The 12,306-nt window shown below is 38.1% G+C and overlaps 1 protein-coding gene across 1 annotated transcript in view; it reads right to left on the bottom strand.

Moving 5' to 3' along the window:
- Positions 1-9,463: 9,463 nt before the first annotated feature.
- Mgam (maltase-glucoamylase) overlaps positions 9,464-12,306 on the bottom strand; it is a 130,743-nt gene continuing 127,900 nt past the window's right edge. Inside the window, exon 94 of the mRNA XM_085840664.1 lies at positions 9,464-10,403. Coding sequence (XP_085696790.1) covers positions 10,329-10,403 — 75 coding nt within the window. The 3' untranslated portion in view covers positions 9,464-10,328. The remainder of the gene's footprint in view (positions 10,404-12,306) is intronic.

The following is a 12,306-nucleotide window of genomic DNA, read 5'->3' on the forward strand; positions in this document are numbered from 1 at the left end:
CAAATACACAGGCCATTGACTAGCCTTTCTCTAAGTACTGTTTCTCTTCCTAGGGGGAATTTTGTTTCCAACCCCTACAAAATAGAAGCAGGTGCCATTTCAAGGTCTCCTTAATCTTCCTGAAGGCCAAGATTATACATGGTAGCTCAGAAAATTTGGGGACCCTATCATCACCCTGACATAAAAGCCATTGTCATCTAGACAGAGGGAAGATGTGAAGGGATTCATGGAGGTAAAAGTTCTTCCCTAATTAAAAATCCTTAGACTGCTACACATTCACCTTCCTCAGAGTCCCTGCCACCCTTAACTGACTTCCACAAGGATTCCAGTTGTTTGTTCTTCCCGTAGTTTCCCCCACTGTAAGGGGGACAACTTACATTAGACCTTTGCCTACACATACACATACCACATACAAAGGCATGCACACACAGAATACATACAGCATAAACAGATACACCATCTCTCTATCCTATATCATCTCACCATCATTTTTCATACTCTATGAAGAGAAGAAAATACAAGGTCCAGAAGGAAATTGTGACTATCTCAATAACAGAACAGGAGCAAAAAAAGAAATTATAAAAATAAAGAATCCCATGTGCTTCAAATACTTACCTCATTGCCTTCTTGTCGTTTTCTTTGCCGTGTCTGTCCCTCTGTGACTCATATGGAACACTGAGCAAAGGTGAGAAGGCTAATGGAGCCAACTTCTGCTACAATTGATTTACAGCCCCATATAATTGAGAGCAATTGGAGGACAGGTGTGCGTTTCCCAACAGACAGTAAAAGAGTCCTCACATGCGCTGTGAGAGGGAGACACAGACACTTATTAATACATAGGGAAGGGATGGTTAGGGTTTTTGTTGGTTGGTTCATTTGTTCCGATGGTTGTCCCTTCATTGTTTTTTACTCACATCTGATTACTTTGCACTATGTTGCACTCAGTACTCCGCACATAATACAAAATGTGCAAAAGTAGGAAGACTCTATCCATCTTTCCCATGGTTATATCCAGTTCTTGAAATCCATAACATCCCTCTAATTTTTCGTTAGTATCTAGCCATCAGTTAACTAAGTAAAAATAAAAAATAAATTGTTTATGCTGTGTCACATTGTCTCTGTATTTATTTTTGTCTCCCAAAGTTTCTTTGCATTCAGTCTTTCATTCAATCATTAGCTCAAATATGCTTTCTCCATAATTATTTAAATTTTTACAGATTTATTTATTTTATGTCTATGACAGTTTTGTCTGCCTGCATATATGTGCACTTAGCATGTGCTAGATTCCCATAAAGCCATGGTTCTTAACCTTCTTAATGCTGCAACCCTTTATTGTAGTTCTTCATTTGTTGTGACCACTGAACATATTTTCATTGTTACTTCATAACAGTAATTTTGCTACTGTTATAAATCATAATATAAATATCTGCATTTTTCAATGGTCTTAGGTAACTCCCATGAAAAGGTCATTCACTCCTACCCCCAAGTGATCTCAACCTACAGATTGAGAACTGCTGCCATAGAGAACAGAAAACAATTTATTTCCCCTAAAGTTTTGCACAGATTTTTGTTATCTCTGTTATGGATCTCACAACCAAACATGGATCCTCCACAAGAGCAACAAGTGCTCTTAACAACTGAGGCACCTCTCCAGCATTCCCCTACCTCTTAATCATTCTAAATAATCAAAAAACAAAATAATGAAGTGTCAGGTAAAACACCTCTGGTGGATACTTCTCATACCTGCAATGGCTCAGAACCTTTAAAAATTGTTCTTATGCGCAAAGAATTTCTCACCTTAAGAATTTTGCATACAGACAGCCAGTTAAACCTGCACCATTTATTGAAGATGCTTTCTTTTTTCCATTGTTTTTTTTTTTTGTCATCTTTGTCAAAGATCAAGTGACCGCAAGTGTGTGGTTTTATTTTTGCATCTCCAATCCTATTCCATTGATCAACATATCTGTCTCTGTACCAATACCATGCAGTTCACTATTGCTCTGTAGTAAAGCTTGAGGTCAGGAATGGTGATTCCCCCAGCTGTTCTTTTATTGTTAAGAATTGTTTTTGCTATTCTGGGTCTTTTGCCTTTCCAGATGAATTTGAGACTTGCTCTTTCTATGTCTTTGAAGAATTGTGTTGGGATTTTTATGGGGATTGCATTGAATCTATAGATTGCCTTTGATGGCCATTTTTACTATGTTAATTCTGTCAATCTATGAGTAGGGGAGATCTCTCCATTTTCTGAGACCTTCTTCCATTTCTTTCTTGAGAGACTTGAAGTTATTGTCATACAGGCCTTTCACTTGTTTGGTTAGAATTACCCCAATATATTTTATACTATTTGTGGCTATTGTGAAGGGAATTATTTCTCTAATTTCTTTCTCAGCCTGTTTATCCTTTGTATAAAGGCTACTGATTTATTTGAGTTAATTTTTTTATCCGGCCACTTTGCTGAAGTTATTTATCAGCTGGAGAAGTTCTCTGGTAGAATTTTTGGGGTCTCTTATGTATACTATTATATCATCTGCAAATAGTGATACCTTTAATTTTTTTTTACCAATTTGTATCCCCTTGCTCTCTTTTTGTTGCCTTATTTTTCTAGCTAACACTTCGAGTACTATATTGAATAGGTATGGGGAGAATGGACATCCTTGTCTTATCCCCCATTTTAGTGGGATACTTGCTTCAAGTATGTCTCCATTTAATTTTATATTGGCTGTTATGGTTCATTTACAAAATGGAATTCTACTCAGCTATTAAGAACAAGGACATCCTGAGTTTTGCAGGCAAATGTATGGAACTAGAAAATATCTTCCTGAGTGAGGCAACTCAGACCTAAAAGGACATGCATGGTATGTACTTACTAATAAGTGGATATTAGTCAAAAAAAAAAAACCATACAGAATACAGTCCACAGAACTCAAAAAGGTCAACAAGCTGAAGTGCCCAAGAGAGGACACATCAGTCCCGCTTGGGAGAGAGAAGAAAACAATCACAAGTGGGAAGGAGGGAGGGACCTGGGAGAGAAAGTGGACTGGGTAGGAGGCAGGGGTGTGGGGGAAAGAAGGGAACCTGATCTGGTATTGGGTGAGGGAAAAGGACTGAAGCCCTGAGAGCCAGCAGAAATAATGTAAACAGGAAACCTAAGGAAATAGGAGGTTGGTGGGAAGCAACCCCCCAGAGTACACCAGAGACCTGTGAGGTGAGAGACTCTCAGGACTCAAAGGGAGGGACCTTAGATGAAATGCCCTGACAGTAAGGAGAGGGAGCTTACAAAGCCCACCTACAGCAGGAAGACAGAGCATCAAGTGAGGGATTGGATCCCCCATCCCACAGTCACATCTCTGACCCATAATTGTTCCTGTCAGAAAGAAGCCAGGAAAGGGGATAACATTTGAAATGTAAATAAAGAAAATATCTAATAATAATAAAAGAATTACAGGAATGGAAATGGAGAAGAGCCTGAGGAAAAGAAGGTCCAGGGGCAGGCTCAAAGTAGGATCCAGCTCAATGGGAGGTCCCAAAGTCTGACACTCTTACTGAAGCTATGGAGCACTCACAAAAAGGGATCTATCATGACTGCCCTCCAAAAGACCCAACAAGTAGCTGAAAGAGTCAGATGCAGACATTTGCACCCAAGCAATGGACAGAAGCTGCTGGCCCCTGTTGTTGAATTAGGGAAGGCTGAAAGAAGCTGAAGAAAAGGGTGATCCTGCAGGAGGACCAGCAGTTTCAATTAATCTGGACCCCCTAGATCTCTCAAACACTGGACCACCAAACAGGCAGCATACACCAGCTTATATGAGGCCCCCAACAAACATACAGTAGAGGACTTCCAGGTCTGTGTTCATTCAGAGCTGATGCACCTAACCCTCAAGAGATTGGAGGCCCCAGGGAGTTTAGAGATCAGGTGGGGTGGGGGATGAGGGCATCCACGTGGAGATGGGGTGGTGTGGGGAGGAGATGTGGAATGTGAAGCAGACAGAGGGTGAATGGCAGCCTGTGGGGAATGGAATATGGAGTGTAAAAATTAATTAAAAATAAATTTAAAAAAATTGCATCCCCATGAAGGGACACATTGACCTTATTTTGTCTCAGTATACGATAGCCTTTGTTAGAGGAAAAACATGCCTGTACCTCATTTCAAATTGGGAAGATACGTTGACCAAAGTTTTATTGCTACAAAGGTTCCTGTTATTTTTTTTTATGATTGTTCCTTCTTAACACCTCATAGTTCATGTTTGTAACATTATTCATGTTGACATGGTGACACACAAACCCACACTACTCTAAAATGTACTTACAAATAACAAATGAACTAAATTCATCTTTCAGTTTGATAATTAGCAGCTAGAAGACATTAGATCATATACTGAGTTGATGCATGAAAAACTATTAGAACATTTTGTAGGGAAAAGACAAGCCTGAAACTCAGCATCTCACTGTTGTCAGTGGACAAGCCAGAGTGAAGCATCAAGCAGTCTGTAGAGGTCAGCTGGTGGTTGAAATCATCAGGTCAGAAATGCATCAACCATCAAAGCCAATGCAAATCTCTCAATAATTCAGATGGAAAGACAAGAGTAATGAGCTTTGGTGAAATGGATCATATCCCCCAAGGACAGCACAACCTTGACTTTGTTGGTACATAAGGCCTTGAATGTAACATTAGTAAAAGAAGAAATTAATTACTTCTTAAAGTGAAAAGGTTTAGGATTTTTTTTTTATTTCAACTAACTTATTGTGATCATGGTAATGGTCGACTTGGCATGTTGTATAGTGCAGACAAGGACTTCTGTGAGTGACTGTAGTTCTTAAGGCTATAATCATGCCACTGAGGAATTATATTGGTTGTGTTATTTGGTCAGAAGGTCCACAGTAAAAGTGAATGGAGTCATTCCTTAGGATTGCATTCTGTACCCTGTAAATGAAAGGGAGATAGCTGAATATAAGTTCTTACTGTTCCCAGCTTCCTGACTGTGAACACTAGGGGACTGGCTCCTTTAAGCTCTTGTCACTTTGCCCTTTCTTTATGAACTATAGCCGAAACAAACCCTTCCTTAAGTTGACTTTGTCATAGCATTTTATCACAGCAATACAAAGAGAAACTAAGATAGTAATTTTTAAAAAGTAAACTAAAATCTTGTGATTTGGAAAGGAAATATGCCAGAAAATAAGATCCTGTTGCTTACTAGCTGTCCAGCAGCTGAAAGAGGAAGCCCGCAGGTCAGGGTGCCTGGGGTAGCCTCAGGTACCATAGCTCTACTGGAGGTAGTTCTCATATCAAACGTTGGGGTCCCTGAGACGTTTTCAAGATGAAATTGAGGCAAAATGTTTTTGTAAAGATATCAAGAAAATATTTTCTTTTTTGAATGTCTGTTATGCTTTGCATTACAATGGCCCTAAACGACTCACGTTTTGAATTCTCAGTCCCAGGCTTGTAGAAATAATTGGAGGACCATGGAACTTTTTGTAGTTGGAGGGCAGGAGGCAGGCTGATGAGAATAGGTCAGGGAAGGAAGACCTTTGAGTGTGGTTCCCACTATCAGCCTGTACACCCTTCCACATGATGTGTCTTCCTGTTCACACTGGCATAAACTTATTATGCCTTTCCCTACCATGATAAATTTGAAATATCTCCACAATTCTGAGCTAGAGTAAACCTTTTCATTTGTTGTGGTTTTTTTTTTTTCCCCAAGCAGTTTGGTCATGGTACACAAAAGAAGATAATATACTGTTCTTCATGCACTCATAGTGTCTTCATAGACCTTATCATGTGATATAAAAAATTTAGAACCCATCTATTGCAGTAGATTTTGAAGAGAATTGAAAAAGTATAAAATCATGATATTCTTCTAAATATCTTATTTGGTGAAATTATTTTTGTTAACATTATTTATTGTATAACATAATGGGTTTCACTGTAACACCTTCAGATATTCATATAATGTATTTCATCTTGACATCTTGGGAGTTTCACTGTTATATCTTTATATATATAGATATATAGTGGGTTTCATTTATATATATATATATATATATATATACACATATATATATATACACATATATGTGTGTGTGTGTGTGTGTGCCTCTCCTCTCTCTCACACACATACACTTCATATATGTAGGTATAGAGTATATATAATATATATACTCTAATATAACCACTCTATTATCCTCCTATTGTTCACACTCCCATGCCTCATTGAAGAAATAAATACAAATGTAATATGGTGCGTAAATTTTTTGGCAGTATTAATAATTTTTAGGAGTGTAATTCCTAATTCCAAACTGTTTGCTATTTCATGGCATATGACTTTATAGAGACATAAGCAAAGCTATATTGATAAATAATGTGTTGGTTTTAATGGAAATGGCCACCAAAGGCATGTATGTTTGAATGTTTTGTCTCCAGATGATGGAACAGATTGAGAAGGATTAAAAGATGTGTCCTTATTGGAGGAGGTGCACCACTGGGGTTGAGGCTTCAAAAGCCCATGCAATTCCTTGTTCTCTCACTCTCTAGAACTTTAATCCCTATTAAATTATTTCTTCTATAAATTGCCTTGGCTGTGGTGTTTTTTCAAAGCAATGGAAAGCTAACTGAGATAAATACTTATGGATGGGGGCTTCAATGGAAGACAGGCCCATGGGCCTACCACCAGCTGACCAACTCAGCTATCATCCGGTCCCAGATCCAGCATTTTGAGTCAGTCCACCCCAACATCTACCCCATCTGTGAACTGCTGGAGTATGCAAAGAATCCCATTCTTCAATATAGACTGACACTGCAGTTTCCAATTCCACTGCAACAAATATTTAATAAAGAGGTGGGAAAGATAGAGGAGTAGAGCAGTAGATGAGCAGTAGAGGCAAAGCTAGAGACTTGACTTCAGTGAGAGGTGTGAAAGAAGTCTGTTGATGGGGGAACATGTTGCCAAGATGGGCCAACAGGATGGTGTCACATGTCCCTCAGCCCCTGTTCTGACCATTGACAGGATACCCAAAAAGATGAATAGGACATTTTCTGGATTAGACCTCCTCAAAAATCTTCTATGGTCTGTACTGCCCCTGGAGGTCACTTTGGTAATTGTGGTCTACTGCTCCAAACTATGTTGAACTCTGGAGTTAATATGGATGTTGTAGTTCTATAACAGCCAGGAGACATGTTGGTGTCCATGACATGAGGTATCACCAAAGGCCATACAGATGTCCTTGTTCTGGACTACCACCTGAGGTTATGCTGATGTCCAGGTCTGTGGTGTAGCTGAGGGCTTTGTCTGGGCCCACATTCCTACTACAACAAAGGGCTGTCTTGATGTTCATGGTCTGTACTATTACTTGAGACTATGCTGAGATCCATGGCACATGCAGACATCGAAAACCATGTGGATGGATGTCTGTGGTCCATGCTGTCTCCAGAAATCATGTGAAAGTCCATATCCCATGATCCTCCTGACTGTAAACAGCAAGGAAGTGACTTTTGCCATGGTATTGATGACTACAGACTGACAGTTGAGAAAGAGGGACATGTAAGGCTTCTGTAACAACCCCTGCCCCTACTCCACCTCACCATCTTCTAAAAAAGTAACAGCCTAGACAGAAAGTCACTGAAGAGAACTCTTAAAAATTGAGATGTAGCCTTTCACAATTGATAACCTGTGTCAGGATTTGTTGTTGCGGGGACTCAGTTTTCTTCAAGGAGCTAGCCAATAGGAATTTGACTACACTCCAATGGGCAACACAGATTGGACTTGAATTTTTAAAAACACTGACTCTATCATGACACCACCCTAAGGAACTAAAAGGAGTGCTGTACAACTTCACAGATATATTTTCACCATTTTGAATATATAAGACTTTGTTCTGGAGAGACAAAGTAGTTTAACCGAGTCTCCTGACTCCATCTAGAGATTGTTCCTCACTTGAATGAAAGTAACATAAAATTTCTAACTAATGAGCTTAACCCCTGCTGAGTCCAGAGCTACTTTGAGATATGCAGCTCTTCCCTAGACAGAAACCAAGGAAATCACAGACCTAGCTTCTTCCCTGATATTTTCCATAACTGCTAAGACCATCCCTAAGTTGAGAGAGGAACTTTACATGTCCTTGATGGGGAAATACTAAAGATCAAAAACACATTTTATGCTTAAGCATTTTTGAGCACAGACTTTAAGTATTGTCACCACCAAGAATGATAAAGGTATGACATTGTGATATCTATTCTTTACTTAGCTATTTTATATTGTACTCAAATATCAAAATATTATGTTGTACACCATAAGTGTATATAATATTTAAAGAGTCAATACTGAATTCAAGAGACAGGAAACACTGGCTCTTAGAATATTCTGCACAGTTTTTGTAATGTTTCCTTTGTTGTGGTTGATATTTTACCATATGCATTTACAAACATTCTTCCAGTGTTTTAACATCATAGGTCATCAGTGGGACTCTTGACACTACAAATGCTCCCAACATCCACATGCCTCCTAAGCTGGCATGTGCTGAGTATTATCCAGTCAGGAAACTCCTCACTCTAAGGACAATTGGAGTCAACACTCTTTCATTGACAACATGGGATATTTATAAATTATTAAGTGATCCACGGCCTTGTAGCCTCTTTGTACTAATCATAGGAAGTTATCAGTTTTTTCACTCCTTTTTAATCAAATGGTTCTTATGGATGCCTCCCACATTCACTAGTTTTCTGTTTTTCTCAGTCCCTCATGCACAATGCTTCATTTTAGTAGTTATCATATTAATTATGGATTATATTCTGGTATAATGCAGATGTGTTACCTGGGAATGCAAATAGCAACAAAATGACTGTTCAGTACACAAGGGAAGATGTGAAAAGGCATACATAACCATTTGAAACAAATTGCATTTTCAAAAAGAAACACTAAAATTAAATATCCCAGTTGAGCATTCTACATGCTTTCATTTTATTTTAATTTTCATTATTATTTATTATTTTTTAGAGAGTCCTGTTTGCCATGCCATACATTTGGAGGTTAGAGGATGACTTTGTTGAGTCTGTCCACTCCTTCCACCTCTATGGGTTCTGAAGACTGAATTCAGATCATGTGGCAAGGGTCTTTCTCCTTCTGAGTCATCTTGACAGCCCAGCGATGCATTTCTTTATATAAATTTCAATTAGTGCTTCAATCAATACAGATGTAGATCCTGTTTTGGTTTTTTTTTTTTGTCATGTTTGATAATTACCACCTACAGTAAGTGCTATGATTCCTAAACAATATTCATAGCTTATGGGAAAGTCACTACCAAGTTGTATGGGAAGGTGGATGATTAGAAACCATACTCTATTCCTGTACCAGAGTGCAGGAGCTCTGATGGCACGGCAAACAAGAGAGACAAGCTCAGCTAAGTCTTCTGAACACCAGGAAGCCTAATGCCAAAGTGAAGTCCCCAAGAACAAACATCACAACACTGAAAATGGCTTTCAAATTCAGTGCTTTATTTTTCTGTGGCATGTAAATCATAGATGTTTGTGTGAACTGTTTTTATGTACATGAGATATGGTCAACAAATAAGATTTATACACTTTGAAGCATACTTCTATAAAACAACTTCTTTTGTACATCCAACTCCTTCCGTCAGCTCTCTCTACTTAAATCTCCTCCCCATAGCCTTCCTGGACGGTAATACTTTCTCCAACCTACTATTCTCCTTCCAGTGATTTCTCCAACCTACTATTCTCCTTCCAGTGATTTCTCCAACCTACTATTCTCCTTCCAGTGAGCTGGCTCCTCCTTTCCCCTCCACACAACGATGACTTTCCTCTCCAGAGGATGACTGTTACTCTTGCTGTTGCCTACCTTTGCTTCACATCTTTCCTGCTTCCTCCATTACACTCTCAGCTTATTGGTCTACTCCCCCATGCCAACTAGCAGTAGTCCCTTCTTCAGACTTCTAAAGGTTTGACTTAGCTATAAACAGGAGCTGCCATCACAAGATTTCTGTTGTATCACTGGGAAAACATTTGATTTGAATCCCCCTACACATGCGTGCACACATGCACACACATACACACACACATGCACACATACACACTTCAGCATGAATTACTTTCATCTCTTTGCTTTTGACGAATGTCATGTGTTGAACCATATATACCACACTCATTCTATAGGTACAGTAGAGATATTATCTTTGGGAGTCATATACACACAAAAAATAACAAAACAAAACCATAAAATATTCTACCCATACTGGGAGTGAAACAATTGATGATATACAATAATTATAGCATTATGAAGTATAAGCAGTTTAAATCTGTTCATAGTATCTTGCTTTAAAAATTATGAAGAGCTCCATGTCAGTGACTTGAAAGTGTGCAGGCTGATTTTTTTGTCAGTCATATTGACACTCAGTGTCTGTTGGAACAAACAAACAAGAAATATATTGAACATTTGTTATCTAAATTTTTCTGTACACAAACAAACAGGGTCATTGAGCCACATGACCTTGGTGCCAACTACTCTATTTTCAGCTGAAGAGAATGTTTCCTAATTCTTAGAGTGGAACAATTATTCTGTGATAGGAATGATTCCATGTACAACCACTGAGAACAAGTTCACAGGCAAGCTGAAAGGAGTACCCTTTCTTCCCCTCTTCTGCAGTGGCACTAGCTCCCCTTTTACTTTATCTTCTGCTGTCTCTTCAGAGCACTCACCCACTGCCTGGGAAATCTAAGTTGTCTCATCAGAGCACTCACCCACTGCCTGGGAAGTCTAAGCTGTCTCATCAGAGCACTCACCACTGCCTGGGAAGTCTAATGTTTCTGCTTTCCTATGGCAGACACTTTACAGAAGCCTCATCATATGAGCAAGTTTTAACTTGTCAATAAATAAGTTCACAACAGAATAGGGACAAGTTCTTTAAGAGATCTTGTTAAAGGTGTTTGACAAGAAAACCACAGTACAATGAAACATTTTAAAATTATAAAATTGAAGAAATCTTTTTCTCAGGCTAAGAAATCATAAATTGTTTACGTGTAGAACACACAGAGAGAGAGAGAGAGAGAGAGAGAGAGAGAGAGAGAGAGAGAGAGAGAGAGAGAGAGAAACACCGTGTGGGAAGAACTGTTCCCATTTACTACATCACAGGTCTTGGGACTGAAATATATGAATCCTGAGTTTCTAATTTTAACTTTCAAAGGATGTCTATAATCAACAATTTTCAAATTACTGCAAGCTGTACACATATCATAGAATGATTGATATTATCTACACAGTGGGAAACATCATTGCTAACACTAGTGTTGTGAATATATAGGCTACAAACTATTCAAAGAATACCTCCGGAAGGAGTTCATAGTAAGATTAAGAAAGCATTGGGTTAAAATACTATGTCTAATATGTGTTTAGTGATCTGAGAGAAAACGTCAGACAGAAGTGTAAGAATTATTTCACTCTTAAGATCTGTTTATTTTACTCTATGTAGAATATAACTTCATTGAAAATGTTTTAAAATAAGTATTATATCACATCTAGCAGTGACACCGGGTATATTGATCATATTTCGGATCAAGCTCAATGCCCAGTACTATTTGGCAAACCCAAACAGGGCTCAATGTGTTAAAAAAAAAAAAAAGGAATGAGAAAGAAATCATGAAGTTGGGTGGTAGGTAGAGGAGATTCTGGGAGGAGTTAGGGAAGAGGGATGAACATGATCATTAATAAAATGGTAAGTTTACCATGCTCCAATAGAAGGGCACACATTCAAAAAATATGAAACACAATGAGATAGATAGATGATAGATAGATAGATGATAGATATATACATAAATATATACATGCATAATACATACATTGATGCACAGATAAGACACAAAAGTTGGGTGGGTAGGGTAGGGTGGGTGGAACTGTGAAAAGATGGGAGATAGGGTATATAGTATAAAATGCTGACAGAACCAATAAAAATGATATTAATCTCCAACTCATGAGGTTAAGGTATTGTAAATAACTCATTATATTCAAATTTTCTTTGATACAGAGTAATTATGTATCTCTACCTAACATTTTGCTCAGTAATATCATTTAAAATATTAAGACATTGAGATAAAACTCTAAGCCTCTTGAGATTTCCAAGTTTCCATAAATTTAAATGGAAAAAAGTAAGAAAATGTGTTTCATCGTTTTATCATTTTCTTTTCTTTCTATTCCTTTCTCTTTTTCTTTCTTACTGTCTCCTTTCTTTCTCTCTCTCTCTCTTTCTTTCTTTCTTTCTTTCTTTCTTTCTTCATTTTTTCTTTCTTTCCTTCTTTTGTTCCTTCTC

Source organism: Mus caroli, unplaced genomic scaffold (genome assembly GCF_978045245.1).
Source record: "Mus caroli unplaced genomic scaffold, Mus_caroli_1 scaffold_7, whole genome shotgun sequence".
In the NCBI taxonomy this organism is placed as follows: Eukaryota; Metazoa; Chordata; class Mammalia; order Rodentia; family Muridae; genus Mus; species Mus caroli.